The 26,964-nt window shown below is 44.4% G+C and overlaps 1 protein-coding gene across 6 annotated transcripts in view; it reads right to left on the bottom strand.

The window, feature by feature from the left end:
• The window catches only part of LOC138480915 (acrosomal protein KIAA1210-like), a 1,033,315-nt gene that overhangs the window by 438,018 nt on the left and 568,333 nt on the right, over positions 1-26,964 (bottom strand). For all 6 annotated transcript variants that reach the window (XR_011274164.1, XM_069612715.1, XM_069612716.1 and 3 more), the window contains exon 4: positions 19,366-19,495. Coding sequence is in view for 5 of the 6 variants with exons in the window: in XM_069612715.1 (XP_069468816.1) it covers positions 19,366-19,495 (130 nt within the window). In the remaining variant the exon portion in view is untranslated. The remainder of the gene's footprint in view (positions 1-19,365; positions 19,496-26,964) is intronic.

The following is a 26,964-nucleotide window of genomic DNA, read 5'->3' as shown; positions in this document are numbered from 1 at the left end:
ACTGTATTTTTCCATTGTACCTAACCCGGCTACCGATCACTGTTGTAGATCTCATTTCAGCATTTCTCTCCATACCGATACATCCTGACAGACAGAATCTGTTAGCATTTACCTACACAGTATACGTTCACTCATCTTAAAATGGGATACGTAGAGAGCCCTACCCTATCCTCCCAAATTTTAAAATAGAGATCATGAATCAGTTCAGTTCCCAGGAGGGTCAACGCGGGTGCAGTACATATATGATCTGCTCACAGCCTCCCCATACCTGGAAGCATAGAAACAAGACTCGCTCATTGCGTTTACAGCGCTTGCTGAAAAGTGACAAAAGGCATCTAAAAGACAGATGTGTCTGCCCTGTGTGTGATATCTGGATTATGAGATTTCAGCTGGGGAAAGACATCCATCTCAATCGTATTACACCGATCCAGAAAGTCCCCAATCCCCAGACCAGAAAGCAGATGAGAGGGGTTCTCAGGATGGTATGTTACTGCAGATAGTGGGTCCCAGGATATGTAAGCATAGTTAAGCCCCTTCAACCTCTTACGCACGATTCAACCCCAGAGCTGCTGCCATGGCCTCAGGAAGCAGAAGATGCCATTGTTACCATTAAGCAAACACTTGCAACAGCTCCGGCTTTATGTTTGCCGGTTTATCGTAAACCCTTTGTGCTGTACTGCAATGAGCATAACAGTTTTGCTCAAGGTGTGTTGACCCAGTGACAAGTGTTGGCCCATATCCTACCACAGTGTAGCTCTAGATTCAGTAGCCGGAGGACTCGAAGCTTGTTTTCAAGCTTTCACCACTGCTGCACGTTTGACAAAAAAGCCTTATTCAATAGTACAAGGTCACCCTGTTACGATTGCAGTTCCCCATGAGGGGTTGTCATAATTGCTTTAAGGCAAGACACAGCATGCGTCTAACTCCCATTCCATTTAATGTGAAAAGTTGCTTATTTCTGCTGCTAATGTAACCTTCAACCAATGTTCAGTCATGAATCCTACTTCTTTGCTGTTAACCCTGCAGGAAGGGAAACCGCATGACTGATAGTTGTAGAGACACTCATGAGCCTGTGCTCTTTGATCAGATGTGTCCCTATTGAACCCTGATCAGATCCTGTTCATGGATGGCTCATGCATCTGTGTCCTGGAAACTAGGGAATTGGTCTCCAGTTACTCTGCATGTACCTGCCAGGCCGTACTAAAAGCATATTGATTGCACATGGCCAAATCTTCACAGATCGCTGAACTTTAAGCTCTCAACCATGCATTGATAGGAGATAGATCGGCCACAAACTATACTTACTCCAGGTATGCTTGCAGGGTTGTGCACAACTTCGGTGTCTTCCCGGAGCAATGTGGGTATTTAACATCCACGGGCACCCTAATATCGAATGGAAAATGGGTCAGCTTTATTGAATGCATTGTTACTCCCTGCTGCTGGAGTCATTGTAAAATGTAAAGACATGATCCCTTACAGTCATTCAAAGCCCATGGAAATACACTAACAGATCATGCAGCTCCTTCAGCAGCCTTATCCAGGCCCCTGGCACCTAATCATATTCTTGTTTGTGTTGAAGTCTCACAGTTACTGACTGCCTCCCTTTTCAGCCTGGGAATCATCCTAGACCAAGCCACTGAAGCCGAAAAGTTGACCTGGATCCAATGTTCCAGTCAGTTGCAAGCCGACACCCAGTGGAGTTCCCCAGACAGCCGTCTGGTGGCACCCAAGGTCTCCCTCCCCTACCTGGTACATGAAGCTCACAGGTTAGCCCATTTAGATAAAAACGCTCCGATTAACCGATTGAATCAAGATTGAATGGCCCCTGGTTTGGCCTCTGTCGCTCAAGGTTATTGTGAAGTCTGTTACTTGTTTAACACACAATGTTGGGAGAGCAGTACTCGCAAGGATGTCTGTGCATCCAGTACCAGAAGGTACCTTCTGCCTATGTAGACAGACTTCATGCACCTCCCCACCTGCATGAACTTTCTCTGGGTGGGTAACGGCCATGTAGAAAGGGAGACGCTATTAAATTGGCAAAAAAAAAATAATACTTTGGCAGAGTTTATACCCCAATTTGGATTGTCCCTCAATATAGACAGCAACTAAGGCACCTATTTTACTGGTCAGGTTATAACAGAAGTGTGCGAAGCTCTAAAATAGCTGAACAGTTTCATTGCACTGATCAACCCGCAGTCTAGCGTGCATGTGGAATGCTGCAATGGGGACCTTAAGCTAGGGCTGTCTAAACCGTATATAGACATGGGGATGAGATGGCCTCAAGCCATGCCCTGCGTCCAGTTTACCATGCGTAAAAATCCCCAGCGTAAACACAAACTGTCTGCACACAAAATCCTCACAGGTCATCCCATTAGAATGGGAACTGCATGGGGGCGCTGTTGCGCAGCTGCGAAATGGTGGCCTGATCGAGAAGCTCCGTCCGGGGCCACATCCTGAACAGAAATATATCTGCATTGGAGCCACCCTCCAGCACAGAAAGCAGTAATATATGCGAAGGGCTGATGTCTTCTTTGCCTCACTTTGGGGAATATCTGTCGTGCGACAGCAGAGAAATTCAAATTTCGTGATCAGCGGCAACAACAGAGAAGAGGATCCTCCTATGCCATCAGTGCGGTGAGACACTTGGCCGAGGGAGAGAGCGTGGCTCCGGAGGCCATAGAGGGGGAGGAGCCAAGTACGGTGATCCGATGAGTCCAACCATTTCTTCACTTCCCCCCCCACTGCGTAGCCAACGATACCACTATTTCGGCTGAAGGAGACCCAAAGACCGAAGTGGGACATCTGCACATCGGAGGCCCGGATGCTACTATTACCCTGTGGGGAACCCGGACCGCCTACAGGCAGTGCATCCTTCCTGGTGCCGTATAGCAGAGGGCTACACAGCTGCCGTGCTGTCCAGACCCAGTGGAGGTTCCCGAGAGGCAGACCCTGCTGCCCACACGTGCGTAATAGCGGCACGTGCAGAGGCCAAGCCGGGACACTGTGGTGGGCACCCTTGGATCAGAGGGCGTGAGAAGCAGCACCCCGTGGAGCCACGCCTGCAGGAGACACCTACGCAATACAATTCCATTCGCCGGACACAGCGGGGAGCGCCTGCCTCCTGGGGCTGTTCCACTACACTCTGAGGCGATCGCCACCGGTGAGATTGCTTGGCGGGCCCACAAGGGTGATTTTGGAATGCTATGCGCCCGGTTCCACAGGATTCCGAGGGTAAGGCAAACCCCTTAGAGGAATAGAAGGGCTATGTTGGGACCCAAGTATTCGCAGAAGATTTCTGATCTACAATCCATCCTATCACATACAGTGAGCTGTATGCAAAGCTCTGGTAAGAAGTTACGTGTAGACACTTTGCTCAGGCAAAACAAACAGTAGCATATTTCGCTACAAGCATACCAAACTAGCTAGTGATCCTTCATCCCTTCTGGGACCAGCTGTGTTGACCTTGTGACCCGAATGCCTGCTGTGATCTGTGGAGTTTCCATGGTTGGTCCCCAGGACACTAACATTTTGGGGATCCCAACCAAAGCAGTTTACACGGCATAATCCAGACTATGGGGAATAGTGGTGTTCTGCTGGAAAGTCACGATCCGGTTTGATTCTCAAAGCAATCTCCCCGAGAAAAGACAAATACTAATCGCATTGGATCATACAAGAGGCCATCCTGTCACGTTGTGAACTTGGACTACGGCTGATGGGGTCATATCCGTTGGAGGGAGCGGATTGGTTGGACACCAGCTATACTACGTAACCTGGGTGCAAAGGCTGGAGTGATATAGGCACACTGCTGTGATCAGCACCATTGTGGGACCAGAAGTGGGTATTTGAACCGCACTGCCCCTTGCAGGAGTCTGCCACTCACATCAGACTGTCCGCAGTGAACCAACTTCGAAATAACCCAACAACAATGGCAAAAGGTGCAGTAACCACCTCACTTGCCAACATGGTACAGAGCTGCGATATCCTTCTGCGTACACTATCCGATAATTCCCCAGTCTTGCTGTGTCTTGATTTGCACGATTTCCCCCCCCACACGCACTACAATGGAGGATGCCCTCTGCGATCCTCAGAGACCCCACTGTGACCGAAGCCCGACACAGAAATTGCAGAGTTTTTTTTAAGCATAACTATGGATCTGTCAACACCCAATCAGTACTTTGGGAGACCTTTAAGGTCTGGATTAGGGGCATCCTCATGGCCAAAACCACTGGACTGCTTAAAAGTATTAGGAAAGAACTGGGGCAAGTAGTCAAATCTCAGCTTAGAGACCACGAAAATGACTATAGTACTACACATAAGAAGGAGACTCTAATGAGCTATTGGGTTATTTTCACAAGTTGGCAGATAGGGAGGTGCTATACATGACTACCCCAGTAAGAGCTTGCAAATATGGTGAAGGGAATAAAGCTGGCAGGTCACTGACTAACATGCTATGGGCAGAAAATTATCGCAATCCCATAGCTGGTATTCAAGCTGCGAACGGCTTAATGGTGACCCAAGACAAAGACATAAATGACGCATTCACGCAATTTTACTCTACATTATATTCTAACCGGGATGAGGTCACGGAGGACAAGCTTTCAGAATACTTAAATAAATTGGGTCTCCCCGGGATCTCGCCTGAAGCCAAACACACGCTAGAGCAACCTATTACACAGGAAGAAATTGTTGGTGCCATCAGGGCACTGGCATCTGGGAAAGCACCTGTATCAGATGGCCTGGGTATTGAATTATAGTCGATACAGGAAGCTATTATTACTGTGTTATTAAAGCCACACCGTCCCCCGCACAATATGTCCTCCTATAGACCTCTATCTTGGATTAATACGGATGCTAAAATATTTGCTGAAATCCTGGCGACAAAGCTTCTCCCAAATATGCCCCATTTAGTGCATCCAGATCAATCTGGTTTCAATCCCATGAGATCAACTGCCCTGAATCTCAGGTGAGTCCGGACGCAAAAGCCTTAGTAGCTGACTTAGACACCGAAAAGGCATTTGACTCAGTATCCTGGAAATATCTATTCATGGTGTTGAAATGCTTTGGGATTGGCCCAAAACTTCTTGAGTTGTGTCTAACTCCTATATACTACCCCGGGAGCGAGAGTCCTCACAAACCTTACATTGTCTGCAGTATTCCCCCTCCTTGGTAGGGGAACTAGGCAGGGCTGCCCCTATTCCCACCAATACTCTTTGCCCTTACTATCGACCCCATGGCAGCTCTTGTTCGACAGGTGCATCGTCACAGGGGGATTAGGATAAGTGGGTCTCCACTAATAATATCACTGTATGCCGATGACACACTCCTACATATCTGAGACCCAGATCAAAGTCTTGAAACCATTATGAAAGACATCCATGAATATGCTTGGTATTCCAGTTCTAAAATAAATGATTCCAAGTCTGAATTATTTCCCATCACTCCCACTACCACGCATCCATCCAATATCAGTGGGTTCCAATGGGCACCTGTCAGCGTTTGTTATTTGGGCATTATTGCGTCTAGAGAACTATGGTGGTCCTTCCAAAATTATTATATTTCTTTTGCAATATCCCTTTGTGGCCAGGTAGGTCTTCTTTACTAAGCTTCAATCTTTGGTGACTACGTCCGTATGGGCACCTGCTGTTGCAAGGATTAAATGGCATAAACTGGAGAACCACACACAAACGGTGGCCTGGCCTCACCCGATTTCAAGCTTTACTACTTAGCATTGCAAGCCCAATTCGCTAAACACTGGTATGAGCCGGAAGATACAGCCACACATACCGCTGGAGAGGTATGCTGCGTCCCCAACTGAACTACGCTCCTGCGCATTTGATACAGTTAGTACCACTGTTCATGCATGGTCAAAAATCTTTGGGAAAATTAATCTAGAGACGCCCTATGACCGTGAAGCCCCTCTATGGTGCTTTCCCGGTATTTCTGCCACCTTTGGTGAGGCGCTACATGAAACTTGGGACCCTGATAAACAATTGAGAATAGGAGATATGTACCTGGACGGTGAATACGCTACTCAAGGTGATTATGTAAACACTACTGGACGCGGACAGCTGAAACTGTTACAATATCACTGTATGAGAGCCACATTTAGTAAGAAATGGCCGACATTTCCAAAGGAACCAGACACACACAAATGTGTAAGAGCAATTGTGTCCAATGATGGCACGAAAATGGGTGTGTCCAAATTGTATGGGTTAATACAATCACATATGCCCCCTCAAAACTCTATTAATGCAACATGGCAGGCAAATGTGGGAACCACAATTAGGGATGTGCAATGGCGTAAATACGCTCAATTAACAAAAAATGTATCTCTGAATGCTGGACTACGCCGGATTCAGTTTAAAATCCTGATCCAGTTACTCTAAACCCATGCCAGAATTGCCAAATTTATGGAAGCATGTACTGGTGAATGTTTGAAATGCTGTAGCCCCCAGGCAGACACTTTCCATATGTACTGGTCCCTTGGTCGCTTCTTTCTGGGGTACTGTGGCTGAAACAATAGAAGATATCATGCACATTCCATCCCTTGCTCCTCTTAAATATCTATTCAGAGATATTGGCAAATCTGTTGAGACCACGAGAAGGCTCTTTAATGTTGCATGTGCTGTAGCTGAAGAGTTGGACTTCTACACATGCACCTAGAATAGACTATTTTCTTAGAGAGCTCACATATGTAAATGAATGTGAAGAACAATTTGTGCTTTCTGTGCCTGTGACATGCCGCCCAAAGAACATCTGGGCTCCGTTCTGAGGTTATTTATGCAATATGATATCTGATGATGACAGCTCTTGATCCTGCATGCCATGATGTCAAAATGTTCCCAGATACGGTCCATTGTTGAAAATGTTGTACACTGCACGTATACAAGACTGTGAAATGTGATCAATAACATGACCATTCAATAAACAAAGTTTGGGGAAAAAAAGTATGGGAACTGCACCCCCAGCAGTATCCCGGTCCCAAAGTTTGACTTTAGAGGATAGTTTACTCCAATACAGTTGCATGTTGATTAAAACTGTTCGATCGCTCCACGCTCAGGTCCATGAAGCCATGCCTGAACCAGCAACAGTGCCCTGCCGCCTTTTACAGTCAGGAAACTGGGTCCTGGTGAAGGTCCATGAGTCGGAAACCTGCACTCCAGCCAAGGTGGCGCTACCCGTTTCAGGTTCTCCTAACTACGTACCACAGAGGTTAAATGTTTTGGGATCCCGTGATGGATTCATGCAGCATGCTGTCACACAATCACCAGCCGATGACAACACTTCCACGGTGACCAATCTTCCTCAGCTTTGCTCTGGGTCCCACACTGCGACCACTGACTCCTCTACCAGTGACGCTGCAGGTCGTTTGCCGGTGTCAGTCTGTGAGGGGGTCAGTAATGCAAGGCAGAGAACTGCTTGTGGTTTTGTCACAATTAAATCTTTTTATTAAAGAAAAAGGATGTCAAATACATCCTCGCTAATTCTACTCTATCAGGGAATTTCCTACCTAGTCTAAGTGCAAAGGGAAAAACTCCTAACACAAACAAACTGGCCCTCATGCTAAACAACAAAACATTCAAATTAAAGCATATACAACAAAAAATAAACAATTAACCAGTGTTTTGAATTACCTTTACCTGTCGTGGGTAAATCCCTTCCCCAGGATTGTCCAAATATAACTTCCCAAATGTTCAAAAAGAAAATGTAAAGTGTTGAACCAGTTCTTGTAAGTTCCAAGTAAACCAAAAGTTCAAACAAAAATCCACTGGTAATCGTGGTGATTCCTGCGTCGCTGCTTCTGCCCTAAAACAGTATTTTCTACTTATGCAAGACTATGTGTCCAGATGAGTGCGTCGAGGGGATGAGTGCGCAGAGGGGATGAGCGCGCAGAGGGGATGAGCGCGCAGAGGGGATGAGCGCGCAGAGGGGATGAGCGCGCAGAGGGGACGAGCGCGCAGAGGGGACGAGCGCGCAGAGGGGACGAGCGCGCAGAGGGGACGAGCGCGCAGAGGGGACGAGCGCGCAGAGGGGACGAGCGCGCAGAGGGGACGAGCGCGCAGAGGGGTCTGAAAGAGCATATAGCCCAACATACCTCACCACCATGCTTACTCTCTCCTTACATCACCACTCAACTAGAACATAGAGATACTATGACACCATTTGGTAGAACTGTTCTCATACCAACATCTGCCGCTCACTCCACATCATTCTAAGTAATCACTGCTGGTTACGCACCTCCAGCCAGGCGTTCTCCTCTGGCCTAACGCAGCCACATCCGGTCTGGTTAAATCCCACCAGAACGAACACATACTCCTGATCTCTCAACCATCACACCTACCGCTAAAAGCAGCTATTTCACGGATACCGCACGAGGTGCACACATACCAGGTGCTCACACGCACCTTTTGACTCCCTCTACTGATCTGAACTTTGGTTCCCAAGGGCGTTCAACCTACCAGCGCCTTCAGACCATACCAATGGTATATAAGGCGCTATATAAATGCAAAATACCAATAACAATATATGACTTCATTAGTAACCTCTAAATACCAACCACATGATTGAGAAAGGCTTAACATTTGCCATTTTTCTTGATGTATGTACAGCTGCAAGTTACCTCTTTATGGTAGCGGTGTGCATCAGTGCAGCATTTTGGTGGAACCCACAACAATTTTCTCAGATTTGCTTGAAAGGAAACAAACAGCAGAAGTCACAACTGCGGAATTGCATTAGTTCCTTCTCAAATGTTTAGCACACGACTCCATTAAAGAGAACTTAATCTGCTTAACTGCAGATGGAGCATCAGTGGTGATAGGGCAGCAGGCGTCTGGAGTTGCAACCAAAAAAAAAGAAAAAAAGCTGAACGCTAACCCACTCTACTTGTTTCGGCACAGATTCAACAGACTTTAGCATTTCATGAATTCTCCATTTCCATGAATGCTCCATTTCCACACAAAATGTTTGCCAAAAAATCCCATGATAGCTCAGCTCCGGGTTAGTTGACACTAATGTTCCAGACCAAAGGCTGGAGATTTATCATCCGGTGGTCGCATTTATTCGACACACTGTAATATTTGCATGGATCATCCTAGAAGCTCTAGAAGCTCATTTTCAATACTCAACAGCAATCCCAAACATTGAGGTGCAGAATGGGTCTTTTTGGGAATGCTCACCAGTGTGGAGTTGGTCAAGTACTTTGATATCATTCAGAATGTGTTTTGTGAACTGATCGCCAGCAAATGAAATGTTAAAAGGTTTGACAGGGGGCAAGGAGGCCCAATGCACCAAATCTGCGACAGAAGCAGCCCTAAAACAGTATTTTCTACTTATGCAAGCAAGCAAAAATGTGAGGTAGGAATAAATGGGGTGGGCGTTTCAAAGCCTTAATGGTGCCATTGCAAAACAGAATCGTAGCCACATCCTTTTCACGTATTCCAAGCGGGTCAGGAGATTTTTCTGTTCTGACTTTGAAGTCTTGGTGTTGGAAGTAAATGCCTTCTACCCCCTTAAGTACTGGTCAAAAAACGGACATTCGGTGTGGGAAAAGCCAAGGGCTCACACATGGCAAAGCATGTAAGTGGAAGACCTCCATGATTGCAAGGACAATGCATGCAAATGTGAGTCGCAAGAAATTCTTCTACTCACCCCAACATCAAAAACAATCATTGGGATAGGAATGGGGTAAGCATTTATGGTACTACCTGGCCGTACGTTGGCAGCAGCTGGAAAACGGTGTGTCTGCCTGAGCATATGATGGCAAAGCCTGGCAAATGCCTAATACCTAAACACAAGCCAAAACGGTTGGATTTTCAAATATTTGTTCTCTAACAGGTCTTCAATGTTTATAAACAAAGTGGCTGAAGGCATGCTTGCTTATTCATTTGTTTTCATTATATCAGCAGTACATTTACTTTACAGCTTCAATTAAGCCATTAACTCTTAGAAACTGTTCAGCGATAATACTTGCAAGCCTTTTACAGGCCCTTGCAGAAAAACGTTATCATGTGATTGCATGATAGGGCAGCACAATGAGATTCCAGGAGGATGTGCTCTGGGTGGGGAGGCTGAGGGTAGTTGGTGGTAGTGCTACAAATTGACAATGTGTACACTGGGAGCCTCTCCTCCTTGGCCGGCTGGGGTGGGACGAGGGGCATTGGCCCAGGCCATGTCGCGCAACACAGGGTCTCTTTATGGAACACAAGCCTGGAAATTTGCATAAAAGCAAAGAGCATTTTGGGAACATAAGAATGCCCACATTGAAACAGGTCTGTGATAGTGATTCAGCAAGAAACCCTTTTGAGCGAATAATGGAAGTTTAACTCTGCTCTTTTTATTGGTCACAATATTCACAACATGAAATGTCTCCAACTTGCAAGACATGCATACTAATTTGGACAGCTTCTGACCAAGATGTGGGACCTTGGTTGATTCTGCATTAAGGATTAGCATTGATATGGGCAGTCAATGGATGAGTAAATAACTAAACACCCACAAGTTGTGTCCCCCGCCTCACATTTCATATCCCCCCCCCTCCCCATCTGTTCTTTAATGCAATAATTTTAACTTCTAGGTCGGCGCTATGTGCCTCCTAATAGGCAAAACGAATGACGGCCACACCCACTACAGACTGTGAGCTTGTGTTCAGTAATAATATAACCGATACAATAATCCCAAAGGGAAACTCTCCTCTCTCTGTATCAACCAAGCAAGTCATCTATTGCTGCACCGTAATTACCCATCTTGCTGGCCTCGGAATTTTTTTCCATAGGGGGCTCTGCGCGTCGACGTCCCTCGACAGCCTCCGTACCGGCGCCGTCATCATGCGTATAAATAGACTTGCGCAGCGTCCGTTGCTCAATTCCGTTTTGTAGCTTGGAATTATCTGTTCATGAATTGGTTATTGACCTTGAAGGAGCTTAAGTTGCAACCACAAGGGAAGTTTTACTGAGGGGATGGATGGGAGGGGCGATAAGGAATACGTCGGAGGAACATCCCATCGAAAAAACGTTACCAGGTAAGAATAACTTGTTCTTCGAAGGGATTGTGTCCTCCGACGTATTCCTTATCTTGATAGACTCCCATATCAATGGTGTGTAAACGGAGGTGGGAGTAAAATTGTCATATTCCCGTTTAAGAGTGAACAGAGTGTAACACAGCTTTGCCAAATCTAGTCTCTTGACTAGAGGAGGAATCCAGATTGTAGAATTTTGTAAAGGTATGTGCGGACGACCATGTGGCAGCCGCACATATGTCTCGAATCGGTACCCCTCTCTGGAGGGCCGAAGAGGCTGTGATACTCCTGGTTGAATGAGCCCTAAGATTTTGAGGGGGCTCTTTCCCTGCCAATTTGTAACATTCTAGAATGGCTAAGATAATCCATCTGGAGATGGTCTGTTTTGTGATTGGCAATCCTAATTTGTGCCGGGTGTAACCTAGGAACAATTGGTCTGCTTGCCTGATCCTAGCCAGTCTGCTGATATAAAAACTGAAGGCTCACCTTGGATCCAGCCTATGTAGCCTCTCTTCCTCTTTCCCTGGATGGGGAGGAGGCTAGAATGAGGGTAAGGTTATTTTCTGAGTGATGTGGAATTCAGAAACCACTTTGGGAGGAAATTAGACTTCGCTTGCAGGACAACTTTGTCCTTGTGAAGAATTGTATGAGGGGATTTGCAAGATAGGGCTTGTAATTCGCTCACCCTCCTGGCAGATGTCAAATCCACTAATAAGACAGTTTTAATGGTGAGAAATCTTAACGAACAAGAGTGGAGTGGTTCGAAAGGAGTACCCATTAAGAAATTCAAGACTAAATTTAAGTCCCATAACGGAACTTGGAACGGTCTCGGGGGATAGACAGTTAATCCCTTCAGAAATTGTATTACTAATGGTAATTTGAAATATGATGGCTCCTCTGCAGTGCGCTTGAAGATCGATAGCGCTGCAAGATAGCCCTTGATTGTACCAACCTGAATTTGCCAAATAGAGTAGAAAGGATAGCACCGTTGGTGTACCACATGAAAAGGGGTCAATATTCTTTTCTCTACACCAGCTGCAGAATTTGTTCCATCGGCAGCGGTATAAAGTCTTTGTTGCTGGCCTTCTGGCTGGAAGCAACACCTCCATGACGTCCCAATCCTTGTAGCTCAACCTTTCAGAAACCAAGCATGAAGGTTGAGGGTTCTGATGTCCGGATGGAGAACCTGACCTCCCTTCTGTGAGAGAAGATCCTCCCTGTGTGGAAGACGAATTGGAGGCAGACGGACATGTCCAGAAGGTCCAGGTACCACGTTCTCCTGGCCCAGTCTGGGGCAATTAGGATCATAGTCTTCCGGAATCTTCTCAACCTTCTGATCATCTGAGGAATGACAGGGACTGGAGGAAACGCGTACAGAAGTGGAAACTCCCAGTCCACTACGAACGCGTCCCCTAGAGCTCCTCTCGGGGGAAATTCCCTTGAACAAAACTGATCGCACTTCCTGTTCAAACTGGTGGTGAACAGATCCACTTGAGGGGTTCCCCAAAGGGCGAAGATATCTTGAAGGACTTCCTGAGCTATCTCCCACTCGTGAGAGACTGTGCTCTGCCTGCTCAGAGCGTCCGCTGTCAAGTTCTTCTCTCCGGCTAAGTGAACTGCCGATAGAGAGATTCCTTCTTGGATTGCCCAAAACCAGAGCTGCATCGCCTCTCTGCACAGTGGCAGTGATCCTACGCCTCCTCTTTTGTTGAGGTAGTGCATGGCCACTGTGTTGTCCGTCATTATCAGGACATTTTTCCCTTCTACAGATGGCAGAAAAGCCTTCAGCGCTAGTCTGATTGCTCTCAGGTCTAACAGGTTGATATGTAGTCTGGACTCCGATGGAGACCAACGACCGCTGATGGTCAAGTCGTTGGCATGGGCTCCCCACGCCGTGAGTGAGGCATCCGTGACTACTGTTCTCTCCGGCCATGGTTGCCAAAACAGTTCTCCTTTCAGAACGTTCTCCTGACAGGCCCACCACTGAAGGTCTCGAGCCACCTTGTCCGGAACCTGAAGGAGATCTGTCATTCTCCCTGAGAATTGCGACCACTGAGTTCTTAGTGCCCAATGGAGAGATCTCATTCTCAGGCGAGCCTCTGGCACAAGGAAAATGCAGGATGCCATGAGGCCTAGCAACCTCAAAAAGTCGAAGGCTGGGAGACGTTGGGCATTTTGAAACTTGGTGACCATCTGCAGAATATCTTGAGCCCTCACCTCTGGTGGCGAGGCTTTCCCCAGGGAAGTGTCCAGGACCGCTCCAATGAACTGGAGACTCTGTGATGGTATCATCTGTGACTTCTTTAAATTGAGGGAGAAGCCCAGTTTGTGAAGGAAGTGGCAGACATAATCTAGTTGGATCTGAGCTTGTTCCAAAGATACTGCTCTGATCAACCAATCGTCTAGGTAGGGGTAGACGTGGATCCCTTCCCTCCTTAGACTTGCAGCCACTACCGATATTAGCTTGAAGACCCTCTGGGCGGAGGTCAGCCCAAATGGCAGTACTCGAAATTGATAGTGAGAGTTGCCAATTGCGAACCTCAGGTATTTCCTGTGTTTGAGATGGATTGGCACATGGAAATAAGCATCCTGAAGGTCTAGAGATACCAGCCAGTCCTGAAGCTGGTGGGCCTGAAGGATCTGAGAGAGAGTTACCATCTTGAACTTGTCCTTCCTTCTCTCAAGTCCAATATGGGTCTCAGTCCTCCGTCCTTCTTCGGTATCAAGAAGTAGGGGGAATACCAACCCTTGTTCCTCTCCGCTACAGGTACCGGTTCTATGGCACCTTCTCCAGCAGGACTAGAATCTCCTGCAAAAGGAGCGGGTCTGGAAACTTCAAAGAGTTGTTCCCCGGTGGATGACTGAGGGGTGCGTAGAAAAGGCAGGCAGTAACCTTGGGCAACTGTCTCCAATGCCCAAGCATCTGACGTAATAGCCTGCCATTCCGTCAGATGTTGGGTTAACCTGCCCCCTATTGGTGTTTTGTGAGGAGAGTCCTCAGAGCGGTTTAGGAACGGCTGATGCAGATGCCGAGGGTAAAGAGGCACCTGCTGCTGCGGCTTTTGTACTTTTAACCCGTCCACCTCGGGTACATTTCTTTTGGCCTCTTTGAGCCGGTTGTCCCCTGCCTCTTCCGAATGCGGAATAGAAACGAAAGGACCTACCTCTCCAAGAGGTTCCTGAGGGGCGATAAGGAGTTTGACGGATTGCAGCTCCAAGGGATTTTGCTGCAGCAGCAGCCTTTTTACTAAATAAAGAAGCGCTGCCAAAGGGCATTTTCAAAAGCCTGGCCTGTACATCTGGAGCAAAACCAGACTTTCGCAACCATGCAAATCTGCGAATTGTAGTACTTGCCGCCATGGCCCTGCTGATACTGTCAGCAGAATCAATGGCAGTTTGAAGTGATTCGCACATTGCGTCTTTACCATCTTTAATGATGTTCAGAAAAGCTTCCCTTTATTCTCCTTCCGGGAGGCAGTCGGCCACTGATGAAGCACACTCCCAAAGTGTATGGCTGAATCTTTCGAGCGTACAAGTAGCATTAATGGATTTAAGTGCCATGCTACATGCAGAAAAGACCTTTTTTGACATAGCGTCAAATCTCTTATCATCCCTGTCTTGTGGAACAGTAGGGTATGCAGATCTACTGTTCGATGAAGTTGCTGCTTGAACAACCAGACTCTCTGGAGTTGGATGTTTTGACAAATATTCAGAGTCAGAAGCAGATACCCTATATTTGGCAGATAGTTTCTTGTTAACTGCCGGGATAACTTCAGGAGTTTCCCAGTTGGTCGATATTTTCCTCTGCAATTCAATATGGAATGGAACCACAGGATCTTCCTATGGGCCTTTAATCAAGATGTCTGTAGGATCATCTTGTTGAAGAGTAGGTAAAGGTGTAGACCAACCCATGAATTCTATTATTCTGGCCATTAAAGTTCTATAAGGGGTCTCAGCATGTTCCCCTGGGTCTGGTTTGGCAAATTCTACTTCTGGGGAAGTATCCAACCCACTTGCATCATGCAAGGAATCTTGCAGGTCATTTAACCTATTTTCTTCAGAGATAAATTCCATCTGGTACATGTGTTGTAGTTCTCTGCAACCCAAAAGGTCTTTCCTGATCAGAGTCCTCACCTTCTTCAAAGGACAAGGCATTGAAATAATCTGACCTTGGAAAAGGCTTAAAACCCATTTCTAAAGCAGAAGGGGTTAAAGCTTGTGGTAACCGGTTGAGAAAACGTCGACGCAGAAGTCAAAGGCTTCAAAGAAACCGAAAAAGGCGTTGAAAAGGCATGAAACGAACTCGAAGAACTCAAGAGGATCGGAATCCTACTCGGAGTCGTCAAGGTTATCGACGACATTCTCAAGGTCACGATAGGAGCCCTCGGTATGACTATTGACTGCGAGGTAGTGACAGTCGTAGGTTTCTCCTTTATCGGCGTAGACATCAGCGTCGATTCAACCAATCTATGTGTCGATGGGCCCTTCGATAATGGCGTCGATGATGCAGTCTTACTGCCTTTTCTCAAGGGTTTGGGAAGCTCTCCAGTAGTTTCTTTCGCCAGGTGCAACGACCCGCGGCGTTTAGACTTTTCGGGTCTTTCACCCAGGGTATCACCTTTAGCCGTCTCCGAGGGGGTCGAGGCCGCTTTCTCGAAGACGCTAAGCATCTTTTTACGAAATTCCTCCCACTTGGCTGGAGAGCTTCGTTTTGTGGGGCAGGTGTCCCTTTCAGGGGAAACAGAAGACGAAGAAGAGGGAGATCTTCGACGCCTCTTTTTCAAATGTTTGGATCTCGAAGAGTGATGGGAACTGCTTCGAGACCTCGAACGAGAATGTTTACTGTGACGGTGAGGAGACGAATGTCTCGACTCTGCCGAGGAAACTTTCGAAGGAGTAGAAGTTTTAAGAGTCTTACCTCTTTCGATCTTCCCCTTACACTCCTTCAAGGCTTTCGCCGTCATGGACATGCAGTCCTCGCATTCTGAGCAATGGTGCTCTGATCCCAGGCACCACAAACAGATCCTGTGAGGATCCGTCAACAACATTTTCTTTCCACAATCTCAACACTTTTTGAAGCCGGACCGTAGTGTTGACGGTTCAGATGAGGAAGCCATTGAAACGAGTAAGATATACTCGAGGAATAAGTAATATACTTTGTCTAACGAACTGAGCAACACGATTCCGAGGCCCACGAAGCGCCTAAAAACGGATCTGAGCAACGGACGCTGCGCGAGTCTATTTATACGCATAATGACGTCGGCGCTGATACGGAGGCTGTCGAGGGACACCGACTCGAGGGACGTTGACGCGCAGCGCTCTCTACTGAAAAAGTTTTCTGAGGCCAGCAAACTGGAAGTGATCTATCAAGATAAGGAATACGTCGGAGGACACAATCCCTTCGAAACATAATTACTGCATGGTCACACAGCTCGCAGAGCATGAGGCCAAACCGTGGGTGAGGTAGATCAGAAAGGAAGCATCTAGTAGTCCATTATGCAAAAGTTCATACACCTACGCTGAGAAGACCACACAACCTACTTACTTTTTCATCGAAATCTGGCATTGTTTTTAACATGTTGGGCAAACACTTATTTTACCAATACTACAATATGCAACACCTTTCGAGTTGCCTTTTTTGTTTTCCTTTTTCTGCCAGTATATTTGAGGGTGTTTTAAGGGAGAGAAAAAAAAATACAGCAGCCTTGCCCCAGATAAGTCTATCTATTTCAATCAATATTGCTTTATTTCAACGCGGAACGGTCATAAGAGCATCACAAAAAACATAATTTACAAGACAATTAATCGATAAACAAGGAACATTTGAATGTGAAAGTAGTAAAAGCATATGCAAAATCATACCATGAAGGTACATTTCATACTAAAAGTACATTTCATACTACCATTATACACAGCTGCAAACCTATGTGTACCAGTTAGTCCTCTGGAACTTGTGCTGCCATACTCCAAAAATATAAGGCTCACCTTATATGGGACAGTAGAGCCCATCCTTTACAAATAGTCCAGGCCATTAGTAACTAGTATAATGCAAGACGGCATTGTTAAATCCCAGACTCTGATGATCGGGATCAGAGACCATTTTCTAGCCAGAACAAAAATTGGGAAAAAGAAAATGGAGAACATCTTCACTAATGGCCCGACAAAGGAAACCAGCTTGAATCGTCATAAGACCACAAAGCCCTTCAGGGAAATTTGTTAAACCTTTTTTCGTTGATAAGACATCTCTCCCTTAGGAGGTTAGTCTGCAGGATATACACCATTTATGAAGAGTATCACATGGTCATGATTTGAATATATAGTTAAATTGGTCTTCTCTTTTCACAAATATGGCATCATTAAGCAACCTTTTATGAGCAACTATACATGGTTTTGCCCATTGGCAGTGGATGGATTTTGAGTGTGATTTTGATAGAGTAAGAATGAAGTGCGTTGTTGCAGCATTGGGATTGTTCCACACGTGGAACCAATAGGCAATGGGCTCTGAAGTGAGACCGTCCTCTAAAAAGGGGAGTTTCAGTACCGTGTGAGCAAAGAAATTAGGTGCAGATGCAGCAGACCCAGGAGTTACTTAATGCAGTTGTTTTTGATGACTTGTAGGCTGGTTAGGACTTCAAAGCCTCAGAGAAAAAAAGACATTTGGCAATAGCAACAGATGTGGTCTTATAAATGTTGAGGGCCATAGGCACTGGTTGGGCTTTGCATGATCTCAAATCCATAATTGCCACCTACTGCATACTGCATTTTACAACTAATTACATGCACCATTCCCTAAAACGTTGGAGGGAAATCTCTCACCCAAATAGGCAAACTCTGTAACCCGCGGGATATCATTAGAATGCGTGAACATATTTAGCAGTTTCCTTGGTCATGTATCTGACAGACACAATGATGGCAGAATTTCCTGCATCTGTAAATTTAAGGCGTTAATGAAGGAAGTATATACTGCGTGAAGAGAAGATGTAATGCTCGCAGGGTGGGAGTGAAGATGACTGGGCCATCTGCATAAATTGGAGCTGGAAAGAATCGATTTTGAATCTTGGCCACATCCACTCAAACACTTAAGTAGTGACTTGTGTAAAACATCGATATACAAGTAAAACATAAGTGGCGCCAGTACGCAACCCTGACTAACACCTGCGTTAACCGAAAAGTCGGCTGTGCACTAACCATTGAAGTCAATTTTTTAATGCATGGAGTATTATCCTGATGCATCTCTGACAGAGTGCTCACCAAGACTTCTAGACAATTAATGGATTTGAGCAGCTTCCAGGGTTTCCCTCTGTTGAAAGCCATCCTCAGATCGATGAATGCCAGGTAGATGAGTTCATGCTTGACATATAAAGATTGGACTATGATAAGATGCAAGTTAAAAACCTGTTCACCGGTTCTCAGACAATGATGGAAACCCAGTTGGATGTCACTGAAAACTCTGTTGTCCAAAGCCCACTGTTCCAACTTGGCTAAAAGCACCCACCCAAAGACTTTGAATTGGGTATCGAGGAGAGACATGGGTCTATTGGAGGATGGTAAATCACGCCAGCCTTTTTTAATAAGTGAGTTAGATGATCGCTCTTTTGCAAGATACTGGGTCATTGGACTCAGTAAGCAAAGCATTCAAATATGTAGTCATCACTGGGGCCCAGATGTCGTGGAAATCCCCAAATACATCAACTGGAATGCAGTCCGGTCAAGGGCAGCGTCCCAGAGCTTGTTTAAGGATTGTCAATAGAACTTCTGAATGTGAGATTGTGGCAGAATTATTGTCAAAGCCATCATTGTCTACCAATAAGGACTGAACAACAGAATTCTGCTGTAGATGGCTGTTATCACACCTCTCTGTACTTGTACAGTACAGAGCGGAAAAATGCACTACCCCTGCCTGACATTCTATAACAAATTCAGAGCCAAAAGGGTTTGCTGACTGATCAAGCCTTGGTTAATTATTTCCCAGAATGTCTGAGTCTTTCTGGTTTGAGGCTTTGAGTAAATGAGACCATCTAGCCCTATCCAGTTTTGGTTTCCAGGCAGTGATAGTTTGATAGAAGCCATTATCTAATTTCTCATTGGCAAAGATTTCTTTAACACAGTGAGTAACTTACGTTTGGCCCTTATGCAATCGGCGTTGAACCAACCCTTTTTCCTAATCATCACATGAGACTTGTTGTTACAATTTTGTTACTACTTACTATAATGACTCCTTGCCTAGCCATGCCCCCAACACTAGATCCCCACTGCTGGTAGGTTCCCTGAATAAGGCTGACCAATTTAAGTTAATGCACAGTGACTTGGCAGGCACGGGTAAGAACTGTACTAAATATACATTTGCATACCTGCAAAGCTTTCACTTTTCCTGGAAGGTTCTCCTTTGATACTCCATCACTAGCAGCATTTTCAGAGGCTGGTTCAGAAATAAACACACTTTCATGCGATAAAGCTTTGTTACCCATAGTTCCCTTTGCCCTGTAAGGAGAACACAAGGCATCATCAAATCATTAAAAATAAAGAAACGCCACAGGTAAACTCTTATAAACACCTAAACACATCAACATGTCAACAGGATATCAATAGGCTTTAAAAAATATTTTAGACTCAAAAGAATGGGTGCAAATAATGTGTTAGTCTTGTCTATATGGAAAGGTATGCGTTGCTCAGAGGAAAAGTGTAAATTAAGTATTCATGTTTTATACTGCACTTGACAGTTCACAGTGCTATGCATAGTCAGTTTCTATTAGGTCATGAAAAATATCTATGTTCCTTGAGTTTGCCAAATTTGCGACCATTCTCAGAGTTCTTCTTAAAAGAAAGAACACGACTGACTGAAATAACAAGGATCATGTGTCATTCAATGTCAAGACTGGAGGCGAGTATTATGCTTAACTTCGTTTAATACTGCAAAATACCCCCTAAATGAGGGCAAATCTATTTAACAAAAAACTGAGGTTCTTGGAAACACCAGGCCCAAAAACAGTCGCAAGTTTGAAACAACCCGATTGATTATTTATATAGCGCCTACACACAATGTGTTTCAACCTGGCTAAACGCTAACAATACCCAGGCAAATCGTCAGTGGAAACAAGTCAAAAAGCACTCAAATGTCAACATTTCACTTCTCTGGTTAAATAACAATGCCATGAACCATTGCTCAGCATGTGGATCTGGGGATCTCACCCGCCGCATTAAGAAACAAACCCAGAAAAAAAACCCAGGGGGGTTTTCCAGAGCTCACAAGTTTCCCATGGTCATGCATGAGAAGTAAATCCAGTCTCCCCCCCTCCGCCCCCCCCTTTGAAGTCTGGGATTTGTAGTTTCCTACCCATTTGAAATTTCGGAAAACTACACTTCCCGCAATTCCAAGCAAAAACAGCATTCAATGGCATTTTCACACAGTCATGGAAAACTTGAGAGCTCTGATTCTCATTCCTAGAAGCACATGACGCTGACATATTTTCAAACCTTCCAAAGGGGCTGAGACGGATCCAGGACTGAAGACCCTCCTACCCAGCAGCTGTTGCTGCAGCCGACAATGACATCCCACACCAACTCAGCTCCGTATTCGTCAACACCACACTACATAATTGGTGGCCGGGTTCTTGACATCCTGTTCACCATCGACGTGGCGAGCCTTTACGCAAGCATCCCACATGATCTGGGACAAAGAGCTGTGGAGAAGCTATTACTAGACACAGGAATAATAGGAGCTAATCTAGAATTCTTGATGATCTTGTTGAAATTTATTTCAGAAAACTCATGTTTCAAATATAAAGAAACTTATTGCAAACAACTGGGACCGCCATGGGAGCTACCATGGCACCATCCTATGCCAATACATTCATGTTTGATTTCGAAACCAGACACATCATTAGCAATCCCCAATGGAGTCTACATCTGAAAAAATGGTATAGATATATCGACGACATTTTTGGAATATGGTCAGGCAGTCGAGATGAACTGAACAATTTCCTCTTATACTTGAACAACATTGACAACAGTTTGCAATTCACGATGGAGATAGGGAATCCAAACATTAATTATTTGGATGTGCAAACAGTCATTGAAGGCTCGAGAGTTTTGACGAGACTTTATTCTAAACTCACTGACAGAAACAATCTCCTTCATAGAATGAGCTTCCATCCACCCAACATCTTACGTAACTTACCATTTGGCCAGATGCTGCGAATTAAAAGAATTGTAAGTGATCACGCAGAATGTGATCTTGAATTGAATAAGTTGCAGATGAAACTTCAAGAAAGAGGATATCTATAGGACGATCTCAGAACAGCCAGAACTAAAACAGACGCCCAACTCTGCACGCAACTACTGACACAAAAACAAGAACGACCCAAACCAGAACTAGTTTTTGTCACCAAATGCTCAATTCAAAGTCAACAAATCGGAGACAGCGTTTTAAAAAGGTGGACTATTTTACAGAACGATCAAAGAACTAGAGAACTTTTTGCACAACCTCCAGTGTTCGCATATCAAAAGAGTAACAATTTACAAGATCTATTGGTCGATACGTACACCAGAAAATTAAAACAGCAAAAAATTGACACATTTCCAGGAACACATTCATGCATGAGTTGTGGGAACTGCAATATCATCAAAGAACCCTATATATCACGGACAGGGAAAAACATTCAGCTTAAACAACACGCCATGTGTTTGTCGGAAAACGTCATTTACGCAATTAAATGCCCATGTGCTAAGTATTATGTTGGGGAGACCGCACGCAAAATACACAATTACGAATCAATGAGCATAAATCCTGCATTAGAGTGAACAACCAAACGTCAGCAGTAGCAAGACACTTTCATCAAAATGGTCACTCAGTGGCCCAATTACGATTCACAGTACTTGAGGTGATTTCAACCAAAGAACAAAGTATGAATATGAAACAATTGAGAGCCCAAAGAGAAGCACTATGGATTGGGAGAATTGGGTCATTGTCACCAGAGGGAATGAATGTAGAATTGGATCTAAGTTGTTTCCTATAAACTTTTATTTTATTTAACCTGTTATCCTTTAACTCATTCACTATTTACATGTTGTTTTAGCAGATTTTTTTGACTATCATTCATTGGAGTTATTTTCCATTCTTATTTTCACTAGATTTGTATATATTGAGCTTTTTTTTTAAATATATTATCATTGTTTAGTTGATGAGATTTAGTTATTTTTCTCTTCCATACCATTTTTGTATTTTTTCTTTTATTCGTTTTTCCCATTTTTTCTTGTTTTTCATCATGTTTTTTTATTGCATAATATTGATGGTCTATGCTATAGCACATAGCTGAGCCACTCTTTACATCATCACTATTCGCCTTTTTTATTTACAACACAGGCCCCCTTTACCATACCAACATGTCCGTTCTGCTTCACACCCATGCACCATCGCGTACGCCTAATCACGTACGGCTTTACCGTTTCCAAGGCAATCCTTGACAACTTTACAAACCCGAGCGCAGACGCGAGCCTCATAGTGTTGCACTCGTTTTCTCGAACGGCGGTCAGCCGCTTCCATGCTGCACACGATTTCAGGTAATCAACATAGTTTACATTAAGACAATTTTAGTATATTCCTTTCATCACAATACTTACCATAGTTCCGTTACCCTCACAGATCGCCGATCCTACTGAAAGCGTCATTGCTGCCAAGGCAACTTAAAACCACTGAGCCTTTCTGAGACAGCACACAAGTTTTCTAAGGAATCTGCATGTTATCTACAGCCACGGCCAGCAGCCCTTTTGTTTATTAGACCTCATACCAGTATCAGTAACATATACTAACGCTTTGTCTCTGAGACTTCTGCATGGAGTTCTTCACATGCGAGTAACAGGTCAGTCACCTAATCACCAGCTTGAAGTATAGAAATACCACAATTCACACTTGCAATTCCGATAGTGTACTTACACTTTTTATACTTTTTCTTGCCATCTCTCTACCTTTTTCCACTCCAATCAATCCCAATTGATGTAACTTTTTGGATGAACAATCTAATCACTCACTTTATGACGACATATTGGTAACGTATTCATTTAACTCTTCACTTACTTACTTCATGTGTGACATATGGCTTCTTTTTTGATTATCTCACCAAAATGTGACAAATGGTTTCTTATTGTCTAATTGTGAAAATTATGGTTGTTTATTCGATTTTGACCGTTATAATTACCTATGTTAAGACATTGAACCAGAAGGCACACATAAGTATACATGTTCACAGGCCCCGATGATGGGTTTCTAACCCGAAATGCATAGGCCTTAATGTGACATTGCTGCCTCATAATTTCAATTCCCTCAGAAGAATTAAAAGCTCATGGAAGGAATAAGCGGAATAATACAAAATAAACACGCATTTGTTTAGCTACAATAAGTATTTGCTGAATGTTTAATACTGAAATTAAACCACATCAACGGGGTACACGGGAGTGCAGCCCGCACCGCTGGCTTCACAGCCAAGGTCTTTCTTTTACGGGTCCTTGACTGGTTCCAGTCCTTTGTCTCTTTCCTTGCCTCCTTTCTCTTCTGCGCCATACTCCCTTGCCTGTGGGCTGCCGCAAGGATCTGCTATCTCCCCTCTGTTCAAAATGTATCTGCTCCCCTGGCTAGATTACTTCATGCGCATGGTTGCAGGTTCTTCTTACGCTGACGACACACAACTTTCTTTGTGCGTCGACCAGGATCAGGAGCATACTGCATCTTGTCTCAGAAATTGTTTGTCCGACATTGGTAATTAGAGGCAAACAAACTGGCTTAAGCTTAATGCTGACAAAACAGAGGTTATTGTCCTAGAGGCTGACTCGCTGAAAGGTTCATATTGTCAAAAACCTACAGAGTAAAATTGCATCAGCATTGTCAGTGGAGCCTCAGATCAAGGCCCTATCTAGTGCCGCCCATTTCAAGCTTAAATTACTCAGAAGGATTTTCCCATTTGTGCTGGCCAACTGCGTGTCCTGGTGGTCTACACTAGACTATTGCAATGCCACGCTGTTTGCCCAACATAAAACTCTTCTCCATTGCTTCGAGGTGGTTCAAAACTCGACTGCCTATGGGGCTTCCCAAGTTTGGGCAGAGCTCTGCCATGCTTCAGATTTTGCAATGGCTTCCGATTGATATGCATATCAAATTCTCATCGGGCCCATTATGGGTGTGTCGGAAAATAACGAGATACTGCCCCTGCCCCAGAGTTTTCACTCTGCCGATATGTCCTTGCTTCACGTTCCTCATTTCTGGAGGTCCACTGTGGGTCGCAGAGTCTTTTCGATTGCTGTCCCTTCTTTGTGAACTTCTCTTCCTTTGTTTCTGTGTACTATTTCTGATCATTTGTGTTTCAGGAAAGCTCTGAAAACTTTTTTGTTTAGCCATTGAATGTTTTTGTTTTGCGGTTGTATACATTTTTCCGGTTGTCTTGTCTCCTTTTAGGTGGTACCTTTTTAGTGCCTGGACACATTCGGGTATCAGTTGTGCGTTATACGTTTATCATAACATTTAACATAGGAGAAGTACTGGAAACACACAAACACTCCATGGTCAACAACAGTCTAAAAAAAAGCCCTTTGTCCTAAATATGTCAGGGCATTGGGGGACATTCCAAAACTCTGGAGAAAATGGTCACTGCATAAAGCAAGCACACACAGAATAGAATATATAAAACATACACCAGTCAGAATAAAGTCAGTGCCACAGAACAGAAACCACACTGGTCTAAGTATAGTGAGCCATCACTTGAACTAGACAAAGAAGATCAAGGCTTGATCATGTGCAACCAATCTGCAATCTTTGCTACAGTGGAGCACAGCTCCATCTACCTATGTCTCGCCTCTAGCACTGAGGTAGTTCACGTTTTTCTATGGGGTGGATTTAAACACTAGCCAGAGCTCCAAGAGTGGAGAGCTCATATTTAATTAGACAACATAAATACTGGAATCCTTGCTTTTATTTTAAAGTGAGGTCTACCAGGGCATGGACCTTACATTTCCGGCTCATTATTTGGAAGGTTTAAACCCTTAGCACCTTTTCATGTACACTATTTAGAGAACCCGAGTAATCCATACTTGAAATGGGTCTTCTAAAAAAGGTATGAAGTTCAAAAGATTGTCCTTTTTTTTAGTTTTAAGTCAATCTGCTGTATTCAAATGCAGATGAATGTCATCGTGATTAAAAAGAATCCCCCCAAGTTTATGCTAATCATGATCATACAACCTAAAAGGGTTCCGAATAACATGACTCATGTTAAAATTAACATGTAATTTCAGATTTTCGTCTGCAGTCTGAGAGGAGTATCAGCACCACTGGTTCTTTTCCTGTTGAAGCAAGTTTAATTACAACCCAACCAGAAATCCTGCATGCATGAAGGTTGAAAAAATGACTTGCTTGACATTCAATGAAGCTTATATGGTAACTATTATTTAGAGATATTTGCAAGACATTTGCACCTTTACTTCCCACAGAATTTCTTTCAGCGCACAAAGTATGTGCTTGTTTAACATAAATGCTATTCATCTTGCATACACAAACTCCACTTCAACTCACATGCGCAGAGTGATTTCGATTTGAATATCAACGTGGATACCCAAGAGACACATGCTAGAAAGACAGATTTGAGACAGCATACCATTTGCTCGAGTGTGCCTTTGACTTCCATACAGATCCTGGAAATGGTTTATGGGGGACATTAATAAAACAAGGAATCCTTGTCAACTATGTCGGAAAAGAAACAAGGATTTAATGAAGTAGTTGGGATATTTTTGTAAACTAACCATTATGCATGGTCAACAATTTTGTGTAATGAGAAAATAAGTGTCATCAAGAATGACTTTGGGTGACAATAGCATTTTCTGCTACAGAGTGATTGTTCTACACAATTAGAAAAAATAAGATTCAAGTAGAGAAGTGGGTTTGTTAGATGGAAAAGAAGGCCACTATCGTGGGTCACACTTGCGTCAAGAGAAACACTCTTTCATATAGAGTGGAACAAGTATAAAAACGTATATGAAGAGATACATTCTTTACACAGTGGACTTGATGATATCCGGTGCTGGCTGGAGTGTCATGTGTCACTCATGTTTTTGTACTTTTAGTACCAGCTTTAAGATTTGTTTGAGATTACCTAAATGTTCATATGATGGTAGGATGTAAAAGGTTGTGGAAACTTACTTCTTATGATGGAGGGATGTATACCAAACTTATGCAGACGTCACCCTTTTTATTTTAGTGTTAATAGAGCGAACCTAGCTCCACAGCAGTGGAGAGGTTTATACCAGGAGTGTGCCAGCTGGTATTTTATACAGTACTGGGGTACTTTTAGTGGCGGGAGAGAAGAATTCTCTTTCATCCAGAGAGATTGTTGAATGTGAAACGTTTTTTGTGTTTGGTGAAACTGAAGAATGGTAGAGGCATTTCGAGTCTCTGCTGGGATGAAGCTCCAGAAAGGCGGTGCACAACAGCATAAGGACTGCTTGCGAGTCTTGACTTCATGGATCAGCTTAGTCTCCAACCTTTTGATAGTTTTGCAACGTGAGGTGCGAGAGTCTCCAGAGGTGTGGAGTTGGGCCAACAAGTACGTATGTGTTCCAATTAATATTTTTTGTAGGTGAAGCATACAGTTTTCAAAAGGATCCTTTCAGGAAGGAGAAGCCAGTGAAGCATGCACAGTGTTGGAGCGACACGGATGAATTTGCCAACAACTGGAATGTGGTGGGCTGCCTTGAGGGTTGCTAGGTGTGCGGCTGGAAGCCCAGCAACAAGGACGTTTCCCTGCTGATGTGTGAGATCACAAGGGGTTGGACCAATCATCTAGAATAGAGTGGACTAAAAACCAAGTTAACTTAGGAGGTGGGCTATAGATAGAACTATAAAATACAATTTACAAATAGCATTATTGTTGGCAAAAATTAGGAGGAGCTCCCGATGACAAACGCCTCCCAAT

The sequence above is a fragment of the Ambystoma mexicanum genome, chromosome 5p (genome assembly GCF_040938575.1).
Source record: "Ambystoma mexicanum isolate Mex_15411 chromosome 5p, UKY_AmexF1_1, whole genome shotgun sequence".
In the NCBI taxonomy this organism is placed as follows: Eukaryota; Metazoa; Chordata; class Amphibia; order Caudata; family Ambystomatidae; genus Ambystoma; species Ambystoma mexicanum.
The sequence above is the reverse complement of the archived record's forward strand: the minus strand, read 5'-3'. Positions and strand labels throughout refer to the sequence as shown.